Here is a 20,508-nt window from a genome sequence, read left to right as displayed (position 1 = left end):
GGAAATAAGAGGAGGAAGGAGTATTTGGTGTGTTTGCCACCTTGAGTGATTTATAAACAATAATAACGACAGAATAAAATCAAATAAATAAATGAATGAAATATTTTATCCAATCAAAGACACCTATTGTTGAGACTTTTAGCTGAATGGAATATTAAGCTCAGTTCGATCTAAGATTCCTCTTTTTTTCAGGGAATGGTGGTAGGAGGTATTGCTGCAAGAGTGGCTGTATACTTATGAACTTTCCCTTTGGGATCATCAAAATTGCAAAATTGGTTGACATATAAAACTATCTGAAAACTTCATATCTCTCTCCCCTCTCTTACCCAATTAAATGTGCAAAGACTGATGTTCATTAGTTATGGAGATTTTTAAGACTGTATAAACAGCAGATAATTAGATTTGATAATCATATTTGCTCTGTGGTATTTAAGGAAGAAATTCCACTGCTTGCAAATTGTTCTCTCAGGTTTATAATCTTACATTTTCCTTTTGCAAAAAGAAGGCAGCCAAGTATCACAGCACGGGAGAGTTGAAATCGTTGGATACAGATTTCTTTCTGTCATTTGATCTAAAAATATGAAGGATAATTAATATTTTAGAAAAGCAGTGTTGAGTGGATTGTTTCATGTATAGCAATAAAACTGGAATCCTAAAGATACTTCAATTAAGTACTTTATGTTAAATGTATTTAATTTCAGATATCAATGATCAAATGCACTCCCTTCTTGTCTGCATGTGAAGTGATTATTTGACTATTGGTTATTTTTAAATGTATCATTCTGTAAGTACATAGTTCTCAAAACTTTGCAGAGTTCTTTAAACCATGCCATTTATTACCAACAAAGAGATTGTTGAAGATTAATAAAAAGTTATGTAGGCTTGTTTAATTTGCTTCCTACTTCACGTGAAATTAATAGGAGCGTGTTTTACAAAATTTAAGAAAATTAGAGAGTTGGGGAAGCTTCAGAGATATGTACATACCTGCATCCCTTTTTAAAAACGACGAATATACAGAAGATTTTCAGCAGAAGGCTGAAAATCTCCAAAGTCAGCAAACAAGGTAAATTTGAAGAATGTAGAGTTTGCTTGCTTTAGCATATCTCTGAAATCAGTGGTGGAATTCAAATTTGGGCATGGCTTGTGGGCATGGCAGGAGAAGGATGCTGTAAAATCTCCAGTCAGAGGTGGTATTTGCCGGTTCTCTGAACTACTCAAAATTTCCACTACCGCTTCTCCAGAACTGGTCAGAACCTGCTGAATACCACCTCTGCTCTGACATATTCGATGTATACAGGTGATTGTGTCAAATTTTTAAGTTCACACATCTTAAATGGATACAAAAGAGCTATTTTAAACCATATTGAATTTTTGGAACACTTCTTTCTTGCAAGCTTCTTTAAAGTTTGAAGATATAGTTTGGGTCATTTTAATTTATATTTGGTAAAGATAAAATAAGTATTTGTAGTTCAGTGTTGGACTGTGGGGTCCTTGGTGCTCTCTGAACTTAGTAGTTTTCTTGCAGACTTCTCATTACCAAACTAGGTAATACCATCAATATTAAAGAACATTTTTACCTAGTTTGGTAATGAAACATTTCAGAGAGTACCAAGGAACCCATATATTTGGTAGTATTTGTTTAATTAGGGGAAGGTGTTTCAAGAATTACTGTGTGGGGCAGTGTCAGTGACTCTAATTGCATAGAGATTATTTCCACATGGACATTATACAACTTAAGCAATACCTAGTTGTCTCCGGGAAGCATAAAATTGCTGTGTACGCAGTCAGGAAACATCATACTGCTATACTCACAGGCACAGAGCATTCCAGAGAGGATATTTATCATGAAAATGGTTCCAATCTTAACAAAGGTCTAGAGCTATAATATATAAAGTTGAAAATTATGCCATGAGCTTAAAAGGGTCATTTTTATTACTTTAATCAATAAAGTAAAAAAAAAAAAGGAGGGAGGACCACTAATAGTATCAAATGGAATTGCAAGCTGCCTAAACATATAGCATCGGCACTGACATATACATTTTCTGTCATCTTTTTTTACCTAAACAACAAGCTAAAAAATAATCAGAACATTTTTTTCTCTTACTCTAAAATCCATTTTTTTTCTGAGTGGGATCTCTACTTAATGGGAAGTCCATACATTCATTCTGAAGGTATAACATAATGGTCTTTTTTGTGACCAGACGAGTATTTTTAAATATTTTTAGCTGCCAAGGACTCCAAAGTGTATAGCAATAACAACACCACAAAAGGAGAGACTGAACATTTTCACTTTTCTCATGGGTGAAGTGGGAGTCTTAAGGTATTTAAAGGCAAAATATTACACTTGCAGAAAATCTAGCAGAGACTGAAGGCACAGTACCTACTGTCGTTCTTTATATAAGGAAAAACAAAAATTGTATTGTTGAAAATTGTTGTTTTGAAAACATAGCCTGTTCTAGGGCTGCAAAAATGAAGAGAGGTGAGTCACAATGCATGAGCTCTGAAGTTCCCATTTCTGTCACATAAAGATTCAATTGTTTATTACAGTTTAAAACCATAAAGTTTGGTGGGAAGAATTGTCTTGAAAAACAGCCTGTGCATAATCCCTATAATTATTTCTCTGATTCTAGAGAGAGTCAGAGTGATAGAGAATAATATGCCATAATTAGGCAATAATATATGCTTGTGGACAACTATTAGGTAGCGCTGACATCACTAAATACTACATTATAGACATTAATTAAGAAGTTAGAGAAGTCTGTAGGAAGCAATACTTCACCTTCATTGTTATTTATGAATCCATCAGAGATATATCTGCCATCCATTTTCATTTCCATCGGCATATAAAGTAGTTCCAATGAGATCCAAACTACTAGTCTCTATACATTGCATTTTAAATAGTGTTATTTACCATTGAATTAAATAACTTAATGTGATGATTTGGGGCATGGCACAAAGGCAACACAGTCACATAAGTAAGAGTCTCTTCAATACCTCCAACTTTGCCCCCAATGTCAAGGTTACCTTTGGTTGGATAAAAAAACTCTCCCAAGAACAGTCTTTAAATGGATGAAATTCAGTCCAAAAACAAAGTATATATAAACTATAAATAAAAATCCACACAAATCATGCTGCAGTAATTAACTTGACAGGGCAGCATAAAGAATTGCAGACTTGAAAGACAGCAAAACATACACAGTTGGGAAGACACCAGGACCCCAGATAAGCCTTCACAATATCAGATAACTCACAATTTCCTCTCAACAATTTACTGTGCGCAACCTCCCTTTTTAAACACTGTTCCCAGCTGAAGCTAATGAAGGAAATCAGGGCCCTGTCCTCCCCCATAAGCCACGCAACTCAAGTTGTTCCCTTCTCTGTTCCTCCCTGCGTGCCCTAGGATGAAGAGGGGGTGGATCTTCTCTGAATTCCCTCTGCCTTGCTCTTCCTCTCCCCTGCTCTGCCAAGCCGGACTTCCTCAGTTTATTCCAAAGCCAACGGAGCCACACTCCCACTCCCTGTCAGCTGCTCGGCCTCCACCTCGGAATCAGATTCCAACAGGGGCATGAGACTTACTTTTCAGATCTTGACTATCAAGTGATGGATCAGCTGAAAAATTTAGGATGAGAAAAATCTGAGATTTTATGATCCCTTTAAACCAATGTTTCCAAAGACTGCTACAGCAATTTCCAAACCTATTTGGAGCAGTAACAAAGAGAATCAGCATTAACCCTCCTCATATGACCTGCCAAGCAATATCCTCTCAACTGGAATATTGGAGAGTTCACCCCACAAGAAATCCCACCCACCTACCCCAACCAACCACTTCCCTTCACATTTACAAATTACATTGTGATTTTAAAAATAATTGTGACAATTTCCTGGGGCCGGGGTCAGAATTCTCTGTCTTCCTCCATCTACTTAGTTCAAAATACCAGTGAAACACTTACCATTACTATAGCAGTCAGGGAAACTTAAGGTATCTGTATCTTTTTTAAAAGTACTAAATTTGTTAGATTATATGCAGTGGTGTGATTCAGCCAGTTTGCATAGTTTTTGGCAAACGGTTGTTTAATTACCCACTCCCTGCTATCAAAATGGATCCTGGGTGCTGCGCTGCAATGGAGAAACAGGCAACGGAGCAGCCGGTGCAAGAGAAGAAGGCACTTTCCCTCTTTCTTCTCCCTGCTCCTCTTCCTTCCCTCATGCTGGCTGCTCCATTGCCCATTTCTCCATAGCAGCACAGCGCGCAGGATCTACTGTGATAGCGGGACCGGGGGAGGGTTAACAACTGGTTTACCCAGGGACAGGTTGGCCATCACAGGAGGCTCATCCCACATGTACAGTGGAGCTGGAGGACAGGCCACACCTCCCATGACAGCCAAACTGACCCTGGGCGAACCAATTGTCGTCGAAGTAGTATAAGGCAGGTCTGATCTTTCAGCCATATTCTCCTTTAATGTTGTTCCTTGATCAAGGGTTTTCTTCCTCCTTCTTTTAATTTGATTTCATTCTTGTGAATGAAACATTAAGAATGTTTGTTCTTGCAATAACGCTGTTCCTAGATCTGTATCAGCTTTATGAGGACTTTATGACGCTCTCTAAAAATTATCTCCAAATGTATTTCATTTCTTGTTCTCCATAACTGGCAAGACATAAAGAATGGGCTAAAATAATATTATCCTTTGTGCAATGTATAAAATGACTGTAGGGACCGTTGTCAGAGATAATACTGAAAATACATTTTGTTGTGTGGGTTGTATACTAGTATGAATTGCTAATCTAAAAAAAGGTAAATGAGAAAATGGTAATTAGTAATTTAACTGATGGATTATAATTGAATAATCGCATTCCTGTGAAATGTTATCATAGCTGCAATTTATACTATGGCTTTAAAGTAAGAGTGGATTTGCAATACACAATATAATGGGTTTTAAGTATCAGGAGAAAACTATAGTCCACTTCTGCCATCTTGTGCTCAAGGTTGGAACAAGTCTTGCCATCAAGCAAAATTTAAGGGAAACAATTTAAAACATTCACACTGGACATAAAAAGAAAAAACTATAAAATAACAAATGGAATCTATCAAGCAGGAGAACTGATTGAACTTGCCAACTGAGACAATCTCTGGCAAATCTGATCAGTTGAGTTGGCGACATACTACACAATTTGCTATGCGAACTAATCACAGTGGCAAGGTGGGAGCAGTAGGAAAAGATAAATGAGTATAAGTTAGGAAAAAGGAATCTTTCAAATTTCATTATGAGTTCTGTATCTTTTTCTGAATAATTTTAGCATTTATTATCCCAAAATTAATAGGGCATTTACCTCACAGAAATGTGTTGAATTGGACTTGTTTAGGTTTCAGTATTGGAACAAGTGCTAAAATAACAAAGCTTGCTTCTCAGCTACTGAAAATTGCCAGTCTCTTCATACCAAGTAATCACAGTTGTTATATGGTTCAGGATAGTGTCCATTTTGATTTATTAAGCCTTGGTTTAATATTATTTAACATTTAAAGTTTGATTTTCACTGTTATGGCTTACTCTATGTGGTTTATTTGAATTGCTTCCTCTCTTCTCCCTCTTTTTTTATCCACTACAGAGAAGCTCACTCAGATAAAATGGCCAAGTATTATTGCGAGTAATCACATCAACTGTTCCTATCTTCACATCCTTTATACGTCATGGGACCTGATGGCAATTTCCTAACTACTGGAGTCCTTCATATCATTGTATGGGGTAGCTTGGGAGCCATGGCAATGCTTCTGGTATTTAGTTTTCTCCTCTTTCTCTGCTCTGGTTGTGACAGGTAAGGACTTAGTCAAAAAAGAAAGAACGGAAATATAATTACTTTGGAAAGCTATTAGCCAATAGGTGAAGGGCAGGCAGCAATCCATTCTGAGTTCCATTCAGGAACATTGCAATTTCTTTGCGTAAGGAATAAAATATATCCAAGGGAAATATTATATTGTGGTTCCTTACTAGGAGCATAGAATCCTGCTTATTGGTGGAGTGGGGGAAAGCAAATAAACCCAGGAGCCGTGGTAGCAGTTTTTCCAATTAACAAATTTTAATTCAACTTCTCAGAACACTCCATAACAAACCTCAGCGTGGCAATCTTATGAAAACAGCAACAACAACAATAAATTGATGAACATCAAATTTTAAATCAAAAGGTTTCAAGAACTTTCAGAAGATTTCAGCAAACTAATGAGTTTTTAATGTGTAACAATGGTTAATAGTTACGATACCCATAATTTGTCTTACATTTCACATCTGTATAACCAATCTAGTTTCCCCTCTCTTCACTTTCTCCCCCCACACACATACACTTTAAATCCTATATCATTTTAGTTGCTCTGTGCAACTCTGTGTCCTGATGAAAGAAGCTGCAGCTCACAAAAGTTTGTGCCTTTTAATAAGAATTTCTTGGACAGAAATCCTTCTGCCAGGCCTCTGATTTTAGAGTAACATTGCTGTTCTATTATAAAAATAAAATATAATATATAAAATATAATAAAATATTTAAATACATAGAAAATAGCAAGAGCTATGGATAATTTAAAACAAATGTTTAGCATTTTTATTTGGCTATTATCTATTCATAAAACCTGATCAAGAATTTCAAAAGACTTTGGCAAAGATTGTGTAATCCATTTCCATCCAAAGGAAAACAAAATGACACCAAGAATTTCTGAGCAATGCAGAGATTAATGTGTTCACTTTGACATGTGCTTTCTTAGCAGCTAATAAAAGAATTGTCCTACTTATAAAATTATATGAGTACTATAAATGTTTTCAGATTGTAGAACTTATTTTTGGTTGTAGTCAAAAAGCTCAAGTTAAAACAATCAGCTGCTCTGTGAATTATATATATCATCTACTTCTTCAGAATGAGAAAGTTCTCCATTATATTATCTCATAGTAGAAAGAAATTAATAACATTTCCTATGAGATTTAAGAAATGAAGATTTTTTTGTAGGTACCATTTTGCAGGCCAAAAATTTTTGAATCAGCAACAAAAAAGATTTGGATTTTTTATCCCTGTTCAACACCAGCCAAAAAAAAAGAGAATAGAAAAGAGCATCAGCTTGAACAATATTATTTCATGTGGCATATTTGAAAGAAGAACAATGCAGAATTCAAAACTGAAATATAGTAATAAGCATATCAATCCTAGTCAGAAGTCAGAACTAGTCATAATTTACATTATATAAATCTTATTTGTTGAAACTGATTTGCATTACAGGGAGAAGAGGCCTGAGCAACAAAATGGGGACCATGAAAATCTGATGAATGTGGTAAAAAAAAACTAATAAAAATAGTTATTAAAATGTTTTTTTTCTGTAGTTTGTCTGTAATGAAGGAGAAAGACTGAAATGTGGAGCTGGAGTATTATTTAAGGGTTGGGTATGAATAAATGCTAAGAATGCATTTATGTAATCCTTATACAAAATGAAAAAGATCTTTGCCTCATTTTATAGATGAAAAAACTACAGGGACTACCTAATCAATCTGAGCACAGTTATTTTTATCCTGCGGTATACCCACTTAGTACACCAGTACATGATTTTCTGATCAAAATAGGCACATGTAATAAACAATATAAAATAAGAATTCTGCTGCATACTCCTAACAGAAGGAACTTTCACCATTTGAAAAATGATCTTCAGAATTTCAATAGTATGTTTAATATTTCAATGCACTTTTGACATCATGATCATTCCTTCTCTGCAACCCTTTCAGGTCTGAGGGATATCCGACTGAGTTAAGAGGGATGATCTTTATATGAATTTTTTAAAGTCCATGAAAATACATATTTTTAAAATAATTTTTAAATGATTCTCATTTTGATTTTAATCCCTGATCAGCAGTGTAATCTGTTACTGGTATGGGATGGGGCAGCTATATAAATTGAATACATAAATAATCAGGAACAGATATCTACAAACCTATAATTTTAAAAACATTTATAACAATTTACCTATACACATAAACTTACAAAAAGTGTAAAATTATGAGATATGCATTTTTATAAGCCTCTTTTTTCAAAATGTAGTAAAGAATATTGTTAGATATCTTTGGCAAAGAAAAGTCTTTATTATAGAAACCTTTTCTGAGTTCATTAACATTAGCAATAGACTTATCCACACACTCTTTTCTTTACCCTTGTACATTGAAAAGTTTTTGTCCTTCTCCTCCTCCTCCTCCTCCTCCGATTAAATATTTTTACCATCACTCCTCTTCTTCAGTTAATCTTAACATACAAATCTCCCCTAAAACTCCAAGGACAATAAAATAAAATACAATATGTACGATAAAAAACAATACAACAAAACTTTTGTAAAGCTTGACTTGTAACAATGTAACTAGAAAGTTTTTCACGCTTCTCTTGGACTCTGTCTGGATCTCCTCAAGGAAGATACTCACAGTTTGGGAAACTCTGTTTTATACACAGATTAGCAATGTGAGTTATTCAGTTTAGAAGGCCCTTACTCTTACAGTGTTTTCATTTTTTTGTCTTAAGTACTGTCTGACTTTTTTTCCTAAGGAGAGATGAGAATAGTTCTGAGATTCAGACCATCTACAGATCTTCTGTAGCTATTTGATGTTTTTTCAATCCTCACTACTAGAACTCTAACCTTAACATCTATCAATCTAGCTAGCTAGTTACCATCAATCATAAAATGGATGTTCATATCTGACCAGTTTTTTTAAATCCACATTTTGTTTTTCAGCCTTCAGATAAAGAGGCATTTAGTCACTCTGTCACAAGTCTGGCTACAGATCCAATTGCAAGCAGTGAACAAAATGGTGGACTCAGTAATGGAGATGGTAAGATTATCATTATGTGATTTCTCAGCACTTGATGACTCATCATAAATATGTACGTTGCTGATGTAAGCTGACAATCCTGATTTCATTTACAGTAACTATTGTTACAGAACAGCAGTAGTTCAGATAAGAGGATAAATGTCAATTTAAGATAGCTGGCTAGTACAAATCAAGAACAGCTGGCTCACGACCTTGGACAGTACTATATGATTTGTGACTTGAATTCAGCTAGCAGTCCTGTAGTTCTTAGTACTGTAGGAGAACCCTAACTAGTGCAAAAACTCAGTTGTTAATAGTTAAAAATAATTTTGATAAAATGACTAGTTTAGTCATTCCTTTGGAAATAGTTAATAAAACTAAGGGTGTTCTTATTCCCTACTTGAAGTTGAATGGGTATATAGCTCCAAATAGGATTCTACTACAGATGAGACTTTGACTAGCCTTATAACAATATATGAAAAATGATCAGATGAGAGTAGAGAAAAGCTACAGAAATTGGATCATAAAAAGAGGAAAAGCCTAGTTTCAAAATAACATAAAGCAATAATCAGATGGCACTAACTCAACCCTGGGTATCTTCAACAGTAAAACAGTATATCCAGTTCCCAAATCTTGTAGGTGATCCAGAAGCTAAACATAGTCAATGATATCAAATGCTTCCAGAGAGTGAAATAGTACCAGCAGAAAAGTACCACCCCAGGTCCTGACAGGCATCCACCAAAGTGATGAATGCCATTTCTGTCTCAAGTCCAGGCCTGAAACCTGATTGGAAACCTAACTGTTTTCCCTAGGGCACTCTGCAGCTAAACCCATTAGAAAAGAAAGGTTGGATTGTTATTCACTAGTCCTAGATCCAGAGAATTTCTTTTCAATGAGAAAAGCACTTACTTAAAATTAGCAAGAAATTGCTTAAAATTAGCCAGGAAAATCCCATTCACCAATAAGGTATCAGTAGTTTCATGGATCCTGTGATCTGTTTTTGTCTCTTCTGATCACCCAGAGGAACTCAGGTCACATTCAAGTCCATAGAGAGTGTCTTATACTAGTGAAATATCAATCACAGTATACAAGCCAAAATGAATCCTAGATAACCATATAAGGCACTGTTCCAGTCACCACTACAGATCCTGCCAATAAGAAATAAGATTCTGGTGAAGTTGAGCGACTTTGCATCAAAATGCAAGGGAAATTGATCTCAGTAACTAGGAAGCAAATTCTCTTTCCCCTTTTTAGTAGCGATTGAGTGGTGTTAAACAGAGTTACTGACCACAATACAATAAAAATGCCAAAATGTCATCTTTCCAACTACAATTAACAACTTTCACACTTACCCATTCATTCTAAAATCTTTTAGCCTATCTTTCATCTACCAATGTTGTCAGTTCTATCCATTCATTCTCTTTTTGACCAAACAGTCCAACCTCAACCTTCCATAGCAGTTGGAAACATGCTGCAGTAATGTCAAAGAAAAACAGATCCAATACCAAACAAACTTCATGTGACCCGAAACAAAAAAAAATCCAAATGGAGTGAAAAATAATAAAGTTAACAAATGAAGAAAAAACCAAATATAAACCAAAATAAACTTATATTAGTATTTTCAGTCTGGCAGCCAACATGTTCCTTATATGCCAATGTCTTTTTTAACAATACAGATACATTGTGTAATATAGATTAATGGCCTTATGAGCCTATACTTAAATATCTATGCAACTTTCTTCTAGTTCTTTCGGAAGATAGTACAGCTGCTTCTCTCCAACCTTACGAAGAAGTGCAAACCTCTGTTACAGATCTTTTGGATCAACAGGACACATTGGGAAGATCTTTAAAATGTCATCAAAGTAGAGAGCTACCTAGCATTCCTCCAAATAATGCCATGGAAACAATTCTCACCACAAGAAATGCAGAAAATGACCAGAGTTTGGGAATGGAGGGGCCCTATGAAGTGCTGAAAGATAGTTCCTCCCAAGAGAACATAGTAGAAGACTGCTTGTATGAAACAGTGAAGGAAATTAAGGACCTGGCAGCCAACTCAGAGAAATGCAAACCAAAGACTACTGTAATGGTTAACGGAATTTTAAATCATGTCCTTGAGAAGAAGACAGAATCAGCAGAATATGCATCCGTTGACAGAAATAAAAAAAGTTGCCACAGTGTTAATTCAGAGAGTCCTCTTAGCAGCACTACTCCAGATGTGGAAGAAGATGCTCCACCTCCTGTACCAATAAAACTTCTTGATGAAAATGAAAATGTACAGGATAAAGGAGCCAAAGAAGAGGAGGAAGTAATGGAAAGGCTTAATGAACCCGACAAGGTATGGGTTATTTTGTGTTATTAGTATAAGAAAGTGAAGTTGTAATTTGAAAGACTTGAAGTATGTATGTATGTATACTATGACAAACGATGTTGTTCATTAATAAATATAAATGTATAGTTAACTTTTTTCTCTTGGTATCTTCTGCTGATGCCAAATCTTAAGATCAAAACTAGCAGTATTTATGTGATTTATGTATAATATGTGATTGTTCACATGTGCATTCATAAATGAAAGATAATATTCAAGTGGTGAAAGGAAGGCATGGAATCATATGCAGTTGGTGATAGTTTTAAGAGTACTGACAGCTTCCTAAAATTTTAGGCATTTGCATGAATGTTTTTTTCAGCATCTACCCAGGAGACACATGCTTGCCAACTGATCATTAATTAGTCTAATTAATCTGTCCCTTGTTTTGAAATATTCCAGATAATCTGCATTGGGAGCAGAAGGTATTCAAAGTGTTACTGTTGGCCAACATCTAGCTAGCCAATAAAAGGCAAAATGTAGGAGAGAAGAAAATCCTGGGGTGGAATAAAACTGAATTTTGGTAATGTGATATGGGTTTTTTTTGCTCTCTCTCCTCTGCAGTCTCTCAAAAACCTTCAACATTTGTTCCAGAAAGACAGAATGACTCACGGCCTACTGTTTTCATTACTGCTCATGAAAACTTGCAATTGGATTTCTCCCCTGGGCTCCAGATTTCTGATCTAATTTTAGATTTAAGTGTATCCACAATTTTAATTTGTAATAAAAACAAAGAACTTTCTCTAGTTCTTGACACAAAGGTCCAACTGCTTATAACAGCATGAATTTCTATTAAGTAGATTATAGATCAAAATATGTCAAGTATATCAGTTTTCAGAAATGCAATCTGTCACATTTTAAATAATATTAAAAACTAATTTGAATAACTCCTTAAAGAGAAGCAACAAATGAGGGAGTTAATTATCCCTACAATTCTATCCAGGACAGTGGCTTACCAATGATAAACAAATCAGTGGTGTTTTCCTGACCCAGATTTTCAAATTGTGCAATTATAATGCTGAGGAGGAGGATGAAGATGATGATGACAACGATGATGGGGTATTTGCTGGAAAAAAACCTTATTTGTTGATAAACAATTCAAAGAATTCACTAGTACTATCCAAGGGATTGGAAAATGCTCATGTCTTATTCCTTTCTTTTCTTCCATTCCACAAACAATTAATCTTAATAAAATTATCATAGAAGTAAAACTAAGTCAAACTGTTAGCTTGTTTTTTCCAGATCCATTGGCCAAAGTTCATGGCGGGATGGGGGTAGGAAGGAGGAGCTAAGCACACAAACACAGAGACAGGAGGTTTACTTAGTATTATATTTAAAGTATTCCAAATTTCTTAACCACAAAAATTTAAAAGTTAAAAAAATAGAACTAGTATAAATTTGTTTGCTCCAGTTCCATGAATGCTTATCAATTGTTAGTCATCCAAACTGGAAAAATACTTTTGGAGTTATTATTTCAAATATTCAAAAATGTATTAATAAAAAATACAAAAATAGAAAATAACAGGGAAATAAGGGAGGAAAAAGAGAAGAGAAAAATGTAGGGTAAAGGGGAAAAAAGAAAGAAAAAGCATTGACTTCTGACTCCTTTTGGTGCAGTAGAATGAGATAACAGCATCAGACCTCAAGTTTTTACTTTTATATAACAATACAAATTAGTTATATATATCTAACAGACCTATCTAATCGACAAAACCCAAAATCAAAGTTTCATTTTTTTTCACCTCGAGCACAAAGTCCAAAAGCAATTTCGAAGTAGAAACAAAGTTAATATTGTTGTTTTTAAATCAGAGCAGTCAATTTGGTCATCTCGGCATCTTTCCATCAACATTTGTAGCCATTTTTACATTATAGGAATCAAAGTGTCCTTCCATTTTTGTGCATAAAGTAATCTTGCTGCCGTCAATATACGGCATATATAGCATTAAAGTTCCATCCCCCCCCCCACACACACACACCAATCTTCTACCATGGAGTTTTTAACTGTTACTTTTCCTTAGCTATTCCAGATACCGTGCTTGACTTAATTAGTTATTTATACTATTGACTATTTGTTGCTAAAGAATAGAAAAAAGGCAATTCTCAGTTTCATTGAAGCTCTCCACATTTATAGCCTTCTACTTATTCCTCCTCTCCATTCTTTAATCTTTAAAAAGTAGAATAAGTCTTCTACTTATTCCTCCTCTCCATTCTTTAATCAGTTGAATCTCTTCTTTTATCCTGTACCTGCTTGATTTGCTGAAGAATTTCTGATGAAGGCTTTGTTTGAAAACCTTTTGAAAATCTAGATGATCATCTATCAATCTGAAAAAATAGCAAGACACTTCTCTTTCAGATTTTTTTCCTTTTCAGCAAATCTTGATAATTTTATCTTTGATAAGTGTTAGGGATATACCCTAGCAAGATCTGCAGGGCAGTCAGGCAGGCAGGCAAAATATGTGAGATAAGTGTTTTGTAGCTTACACACAGTAAAACAGAGGGCACAGTGCTAATTAAATAGTTTTATTCCAGCAAGAGTTAAAGCATAGTCAAAACAGTCCATATATCATTCACTTAGTTCAGTCCGTCCAGGGATTATTCATTTGCAAATTCCAGTGTCAAAAAAGAGAGGTCAGTACACTTACAAATATCAGTCCGGTGATTTAAAACTAGTTAGGTGACCTATGTTATACCTAACAATAATAGGTTGCTAATAAATTTCAAGGGATTAAGTTAACTTGCCCTGATGCATTTTAAAAATCACTGTGACATTGCATACTTTCTAGTACCCTGGGAAACGTTTGGAAAGAGCAATCTGTTTTCCAATCTTGCGTCTTCTTCCTTAGGAAGGAGCTGTAGTTCAATGGTCGATATAGCATATGCTTTGCATCTTCCTAGAATTGGGATAGTTGGAACAAATTCAGGGCAACTTGTAGAATTGCTGCAAGTCACTGAAAAAGAAAATGATGACCAAGATATATGATATACCAGTAGTCTTGATAGCATAAAAAAGCTTGAGTGAGAGGATGGTTCTGCATATCTTGAAGGATGCATCATGGTATGCCTCTTCTTCAGGAAGCCGCAGCTGGACCCAACAAAATTTTTGTCCCATCTCCAACCATCCCTCTCTAGGAAAGATGGTTGAAAAGATGGTCAGATTGCAGTTTCAGATGACCCTGGAAGAAGTGGATTATCTAAACCTTTTCAGTTAGGATTCAGGTTGGGGATAGAATAGAGATAGTATTGATTGCACATCTCAATGCTTCTGACCGAGCTAGTATACTGTAGCTGTGGTGCAGCTGCTCTGGTTCTTTTTGCTTTCCTGCCATCTTCTTTCATTATGTATTTCTGCACTGACTGCAGGGAGTAGGAGTGGGAGACATGGTGATTGGTGATTGTTTACCATTCTCCATGGCTAGTTACAGTGAGTGGTGACAGAGTGTGGAGAGGTTAAACCAGAACCCTATGTTTTGTACGGTGCCACAGATCTCTACATATTCCCTTCCTGTTTAAGATCTACATGGGGATGCTGAGGGATGTCATCTATCAAGATGTGATCAAGTATCATCAATATGCTGATGATACCCAATTATATATCTTGATCCTGGCACGACCAAGGAATGCTGTGGATGTCTTATCCCAGTCTCTGAAAGCTGTTAGGTCTTGGATGAAAAGGAAGGCTTAAACTAAACCAAGTAGTTCTGTGTCCCTTGGATTTTCCATCCTTGGTTCTGAATGGAGTACAATTGTGCACATTGGTGCACAATTTGAGTTGAAGCTTTTACCTGTACATTCAGTGGCAGCTGTGGCCAGGGATACTTTTGCCCAGATTTATTTGGTATGCTGGTTCTGCTCTTTCCTTGTGTGATAATTCCTTTTCACAATTAGTCCCAACCGAGTCACCTCATGTGTAGACTATTGTGTTGCATGCTACATGAGGATGCTACTGAAGATTAATCAGAAGCAGCTGGTCCAGATACTGGCAATGCAGATAGTTATGGGAACCCCTTGTTGTGCCCATGTATAACTTCTGCTGCATGAGCAGCATTGCTTCCACGTGCAATTCAAGCTGCTAGTTGTAACATTCAATATAAAGCTTTTGGCAAAGGACCTTGCTATTTGAAGGACTGTCTTTCTTCTATTACTTCTGCTTGTCCAGTAAGGTCTGGCTGAGTGACCATGTTCCAAGTCCTTCTTTAAAATAATGGCACTTACCCAAGTGGTTCACATTGGCCCAACCTTGCTCTTCTTTAAACAAGCCTGGAAGACTTGGCTTATTTCCCCTGATTGATGAAGTGCTTTCTCTGAGAATATTATTAACGTACTAGAAGTATGAATCTCCAGGTTATTGTTTTCCTTTTGCTTTTATTGTGCTGGATGTATTTTTAACTTGAATGACACCCTAAAGTCCTTATGAGTTGAACAGCCATATAAATCTGATTTATAAATAAGCAGGTGATTCTGTTAAGACAGAGAAGCATTTGAAAACTGAAGCATAAAAATCATTTGGGAGAGGTCAAAAGTTTATCAATTTTGTCATTCTGTAAGCATTCATTAGTATGATTTTGCGCCCTTCCCCCCCAAAACCCTACAAACTGGAAGTGTGCCTGCCTCTTGTTTCTTTACAGCTCTAACCAGATTTGGCCCATTTACAAACTCGATCTTTCTTTTGACAGCTTCTCCTACCACTCCAAATTAACCATTCAATTCTGTTTCATTTTCAGAGGTTATCCTGCTGAGAGACAGCCAGAAAATGGGAGTCTTGAACCCATTCCAAATAGCTGCATTCCAAATATTGGCAATGTGTCGATTGGCAATATTTTTGTATTAATAACAACAAAAAAACCCACCATGGATTAAATGAAAAGGCCTGGGTTTACTTGTATTTTTACTGTATTGTTTGGGATTCCTTTCTTTCTTTATTTTCCTTCCTTACCTTCCTGCCTCTCTTTCTCTGTAGAAAACAGCTGCTTTCTTTTGAGTACTTAATTGTAATTTACATCATAATATAAAGTTCAAATTGTCTCAGGTTGAGATCATCTTATTTATGGACTTCTAATGCACCATTATGTTATCCAAATACTATATTGCTTGCTAGGTTTCATTTTATGTTTTTTTTCTCTAATTGTTTTTTGTATTGTTTTACAATTTTATATTGTCATTTGGGTTCTGTAAAAAAAAAAGGATAGAAATAAAATTACCAAAAATCACAGCAAGACAAACTGCTGTGAACAATTAATTATGTTCTGAGTTGGGCTATCAAATGAGTAATAGAACAAAACTTGGACATTTTGACAGAGCTAAGAAAGTACCACTAAATAATATTGATCATAGAATTCAATAAAAACGCAAAGGAAGTTCCTACATCAGTCAGAAACTTTGTTTCAAATACTTAAATATAGACTTATGCTATCTTAATCACATTTCAGTGGAAGTTCAAACATTTGAAAGAATTCAATGGAACAGATGTCAGTACCATTATTTTTACCACATGTAAAAATTCTGTTTCAGTCTGCTTATCTTCAAAAGTGGGCTATTAATTTCATCTAATGAAAAATGGACAGATGTACCATGAAACGGGAAAATATGTTTTCATTTATTCTTTTATTTTTGTACTGAGGAAAGTGTTAGCTTTTAAATAAAATGTTATATTTTATCTTTTTCAGAGGCTTAGTTCATTGATTTATAAATCTCGAGAAGATGACCCATCTCTTACAGAAGATGAGGTGAGTCTATCTTGTATGAAATATATTCAGAAAATGTTACCTGAATAAATCAGTATTAAATGTTCTTTGATTAAGAAGATCTGAAAATGACGGTTCAAATGCAAGCCGGATTAAATGATTATTTTTGCCAAATGCCTTTATATTAGTTTCAGCTTTTCATAGTGGAACTATTTTGGGTCACTGACTATTATTTGGGACTCTCTTCTTGGCTATTTAAGAAGAGCCAACATTGATATGGATGTAAGCCCATATAAATATCTGAAGACTGTACACATTAAATTGTAAATGATCCTGAGTCCTGACTCCATCCCTTCATATCACATGATAAAACTGTCAGGACTGGGAAGAACTTTTAAAATGGGGTATAATATGATAAAAGGATTTATATGTAAACCAAAAAACATCCTTATTGCAGGAAAGGAAAATTCTTTAATTTTGCAACATATAGACAAATTTAACCATAGTTTCAAATGGTTAAGTGGGAAAGTGTGACCATCCTGGACCAAGCCAAGTCCAAAAATGCCAGGGAATTTCTAGAAGCCTGGCACTCTTGACAAATCAGTCATCAATAGACACATAGACATTAACAACATCTATACAAAAGCAACTATAAACCAGCCGAAAAAGGGGGGGAGACCCAGGCACCTCTCCATCAGCAATAAGCACCCAAATCAGCATAGATTAACTCCAAGGTTAACATTAGACCAACAATCAAGTAAACACTACCCCAATCAAGAAACTGCTAATGAATCTCTAAGACCACTCCCACCAACACTGACAGGCAAAGCACTAGAACAGGGGTGTCAAGCTGGCGGCTCACAAGCTGGATGCATCGTGCATAGGCCTTGCCCACCCCACCTCTGCAAAGGTAAAAAAGTCATAATTCATCACGTGATGTGATCGAGTTTGATACCCATGCACTAGAATATAAACAGGCAACAAGCTGCACTCCTTACTAGCACTGTTGATGCTACCTAGTTTGGGTGGTGAAATGTCTACAAGAAAACAAGCAAGCTCAGAGAGCACCAAGGACCCCTCATTTCAATCCTGAGCTACAAATATTCTTTATTGGTATCTTAGGTCTATTTAAGTCTAATGAAGAATGGAGCATATATGCTTCTGTCAATTAAGTTACTCAAAATAATAAATAAGTTTTTCCAAACCATCAACCAAAACATTGTACATTGACCTCCATTCTGTGAACATTTTATGAAGACCCCTTTTTTACTGCAAGCAACATTGAATGCTTACCACACTATTGCTTTTCAACGATGTGGTAAATTTATCATGCCTTGCAGTTTTTAATGGCAAATATTACATACATTTTACAAGGCGGCTTTTTTCACTATGGATAATGGATTCATTTTAATAGCCCTTGTTTTGTTAGATCAAATATCTCATATTGAAATAGACTACTTGTGCTACTATATTATTCACTGAATATGGAAATAACACCATTACAAAAATATTTGTTGCATTTCAATGCAATTACTGTATTTCTTTCCTTCATAGATTTCAGCAATGTATTCTTCTATAAATAAAACAGGACAACCCTCTAGAGACTTGGAATCTACATATACCTGTATTCCTGAACTTGTACCTCAGAAGTCTCCATCTATTTGCAGTGGCCTCTATGCCAGTGTAAAGGACTTGGAAACAAATCCAAACCTTACTGATTTGCCTCAGTCAACAATACTTCTAAATGGGGACTTGGAACCAGACTATGAAGCAATTCAAACTCTAAGTCGAGAGGAGGAAAGAAATGTTTTGATGTCTAGCACCATTCAAACCATCCTCCCACAAGAGAATGACTATGAGAGTATTGGTGATTTGCAGCAAAATAAAGATGTCACCAGGCTTTAACTGATTCAAAAGCAAGACTTCGGAACATGCTGTCTTTAAGATGGGTTTACTCCATGACGTATCACTTGCAAACTTAACACACATTTGGAAATGTAAGATGGCCAAAAAGTATTTTGCTTGACATGATGTCAGATGATGTCAAAACTTAGCCTGGGATGTTTGAACAATGATTCTTGCTTCATATCCATCAAACTATCATACAGATATGAACTTACCCTAACAAGGCAAGTGCTCCTTTTGAAGAACCAAGATCACATGGATGAAAAACACACACACACAAAACAAAATTGCTGCTGTTTCATCAATGTGTACAGTGATTTTTCTACTCCCATATGTGATGTTATCACAACAACATATAGATAAAATCAGAATCAAATATGATCCTGGAAATGCTTCTATAGAAGAGACATGTTGAACCAAGAACGACATGTTTGGAGCACACGTTCAGACACATACTCATATCCTAATATATAAAAGTGGTACTGTCAAATAAGGGCCTTTTTAAAAGATCTTTACTTTCAGTTACTTCAACCATTTTATTAAAATGTATTCCCAAATTACAAATTCATTTAGGTTGTTTTCAAACATAGGCACAGCTTGCCATAAAAACTAGATAAATTTAGTGGGCTAATTTGCTTTTAATTCATTGTTTCTCAACCATGGCAACTTTAAGCTGTGTGGATTTCAACTCCCAGAATTTCCCAGTCATCAATAGGAAATTTTGAGAGTTGAAGTCCACACAGCTTAAAGTTGTCAAAATTGATAAACATTTCCCTAATAAATTTAACGCAGCCATGAGATGTTGTGCGTGAATATGTTGGCCTATTCTCAGGTTCATGCTTCAGCTTTGATCTTGCTCTAAAGCAGGGCTGTCAAACTCGCACTGGTCATGCTCAAGCCCAGTTTAGCGAAGGGGGAAAAAGTTGCAATACATCACATGACAACGCCATGACAACACGAGTTTGACACCCCTGCTCTAAAGCAATACAAGAGCAGGGGGTGAAACACTGGCATTTGTGGGAATTAGGAAAGACAGTCCCTTTGTGAGGAGCTACGAAGAAGAAAGCATGCACATCTTTGCTTCGTGTGTGATTTGCAGACTGGCTTTGTGTGTGATTTACAGACTATAATTCCTGACTATTTCTATAGTTTTTCAATTTTGTAATTTTCTTTCAATATAATATTGTGCTAGGATTGATTTACATTTACTGATGGTAAAGTCAGGATATTTAAAAATATATTTAATACATATACACGTTCTACTTTTCAAACACTAGCAATCACTTTCATTTTTATCCTTAGTGTATTTTGCACCCTGCCCAAACAAGCTGCAACATTTTGCAGAGATTATAATTCTGTCAGAAACAAAAATGCATCTTTAAGAAGTATCTTTTTATGTAAAATTGTAAATAAAAGGTAAGACATGTTATAGCCTTGAGTTATTTAATGAAGTGTTCAGGATATTTGAGTCTAAAAAAGCCTAAAGAAAATTGTTTAAAAGAAAAAAAATAATACAAATAAAGGGAAATCGTGTTATTCTTAGTAATCTACAATTTTAGATATTCTCATAATCACTCTTGAGAATATTCATGTTCATTTGTTTAATTTTGATTTGCAGACAACTCAAGATAGCTACTGCCACTGAATCATTTCTTTTATAGCGAGGGAAGATTTCAGTCAGTTTTGAACCAGCAACCATAGAAACACAAAACAACAGACCTTTCTTGCAAAGATTGTAAATTCC

General features: G+C 35.4%; 1 protein-coding gene across 2 annotated transcripts in view; it reads left to right on the top strand.

Moving 5' to 3' along the window:
• PAG1 (phosphoprotein membrane anchor with glycosphingolipid microdomains 1) overlaps positions 1 to 20,236 on the top strand; it is an 84,304-nt gene extending 64,068 nt beyond the window's left edge. Inside the window, exons 2-7 of one of the 2 annotated variants that reach the window (XM_087931453.1) lie at positions 5,605 to 5,770; positions 7,252 to 7,303; positions 8,741 to 8,837; positions 10,562 to 11,151; positions 16,842 to 16,901; positions 18,414 to 20,236. In XM_087931453.1, the coding sequence (XP_087787579.1) occupies positions 7,295 to 7,303; positions 8,741 to 8,837; positions 10,562 to 11,151; positions 16,842 to 16,901; positions 18,414 to 18,764 (1,107 nt within the window). In that variant the 5' untranslated portion in view covers positions 5,605 to 5,770; positions 7,252 to 7,294 and the 3' untranslated portion in view covers positions 18,765 to 20,236. Of the gene's footprint in view, positions 1 to 5,604; positions 5,812 to 7,251; positions 7,304 to 8,740; positions 8,838 to 10,561; positions 11,152 to 16,841; positions 16,902 to 18,413 lie in introns of both variants that reach the window. The other variant, XM_087931452.1, reaches the window with a different exon arrangement.
• The last annotated feature ends 272 nt before the right edge of the window (positions 20,237 to 20,508 follow it).

Source organism: Pseudonaja textilis, chromosome 3, assembly GCF_049901715.1.
Source record: "Pseudonaja textilis isolate UNSWEBS1 chromosome 3, rPseTex1.2, whole genome shotgun sequence".
Taxonomy (NCBI): domain Eukaryota; kingdom Metazoa; phylum Chordata; class Lepidosauria; order Squamata; family Elapidae; genus Pseudonaja; species Pseudonaja textilis.
The sequence above is the reverse complement of the archived record's forward strand: the minus strand, read 5'-3'. Positions and strand labels throughout refer to the sequence as shown.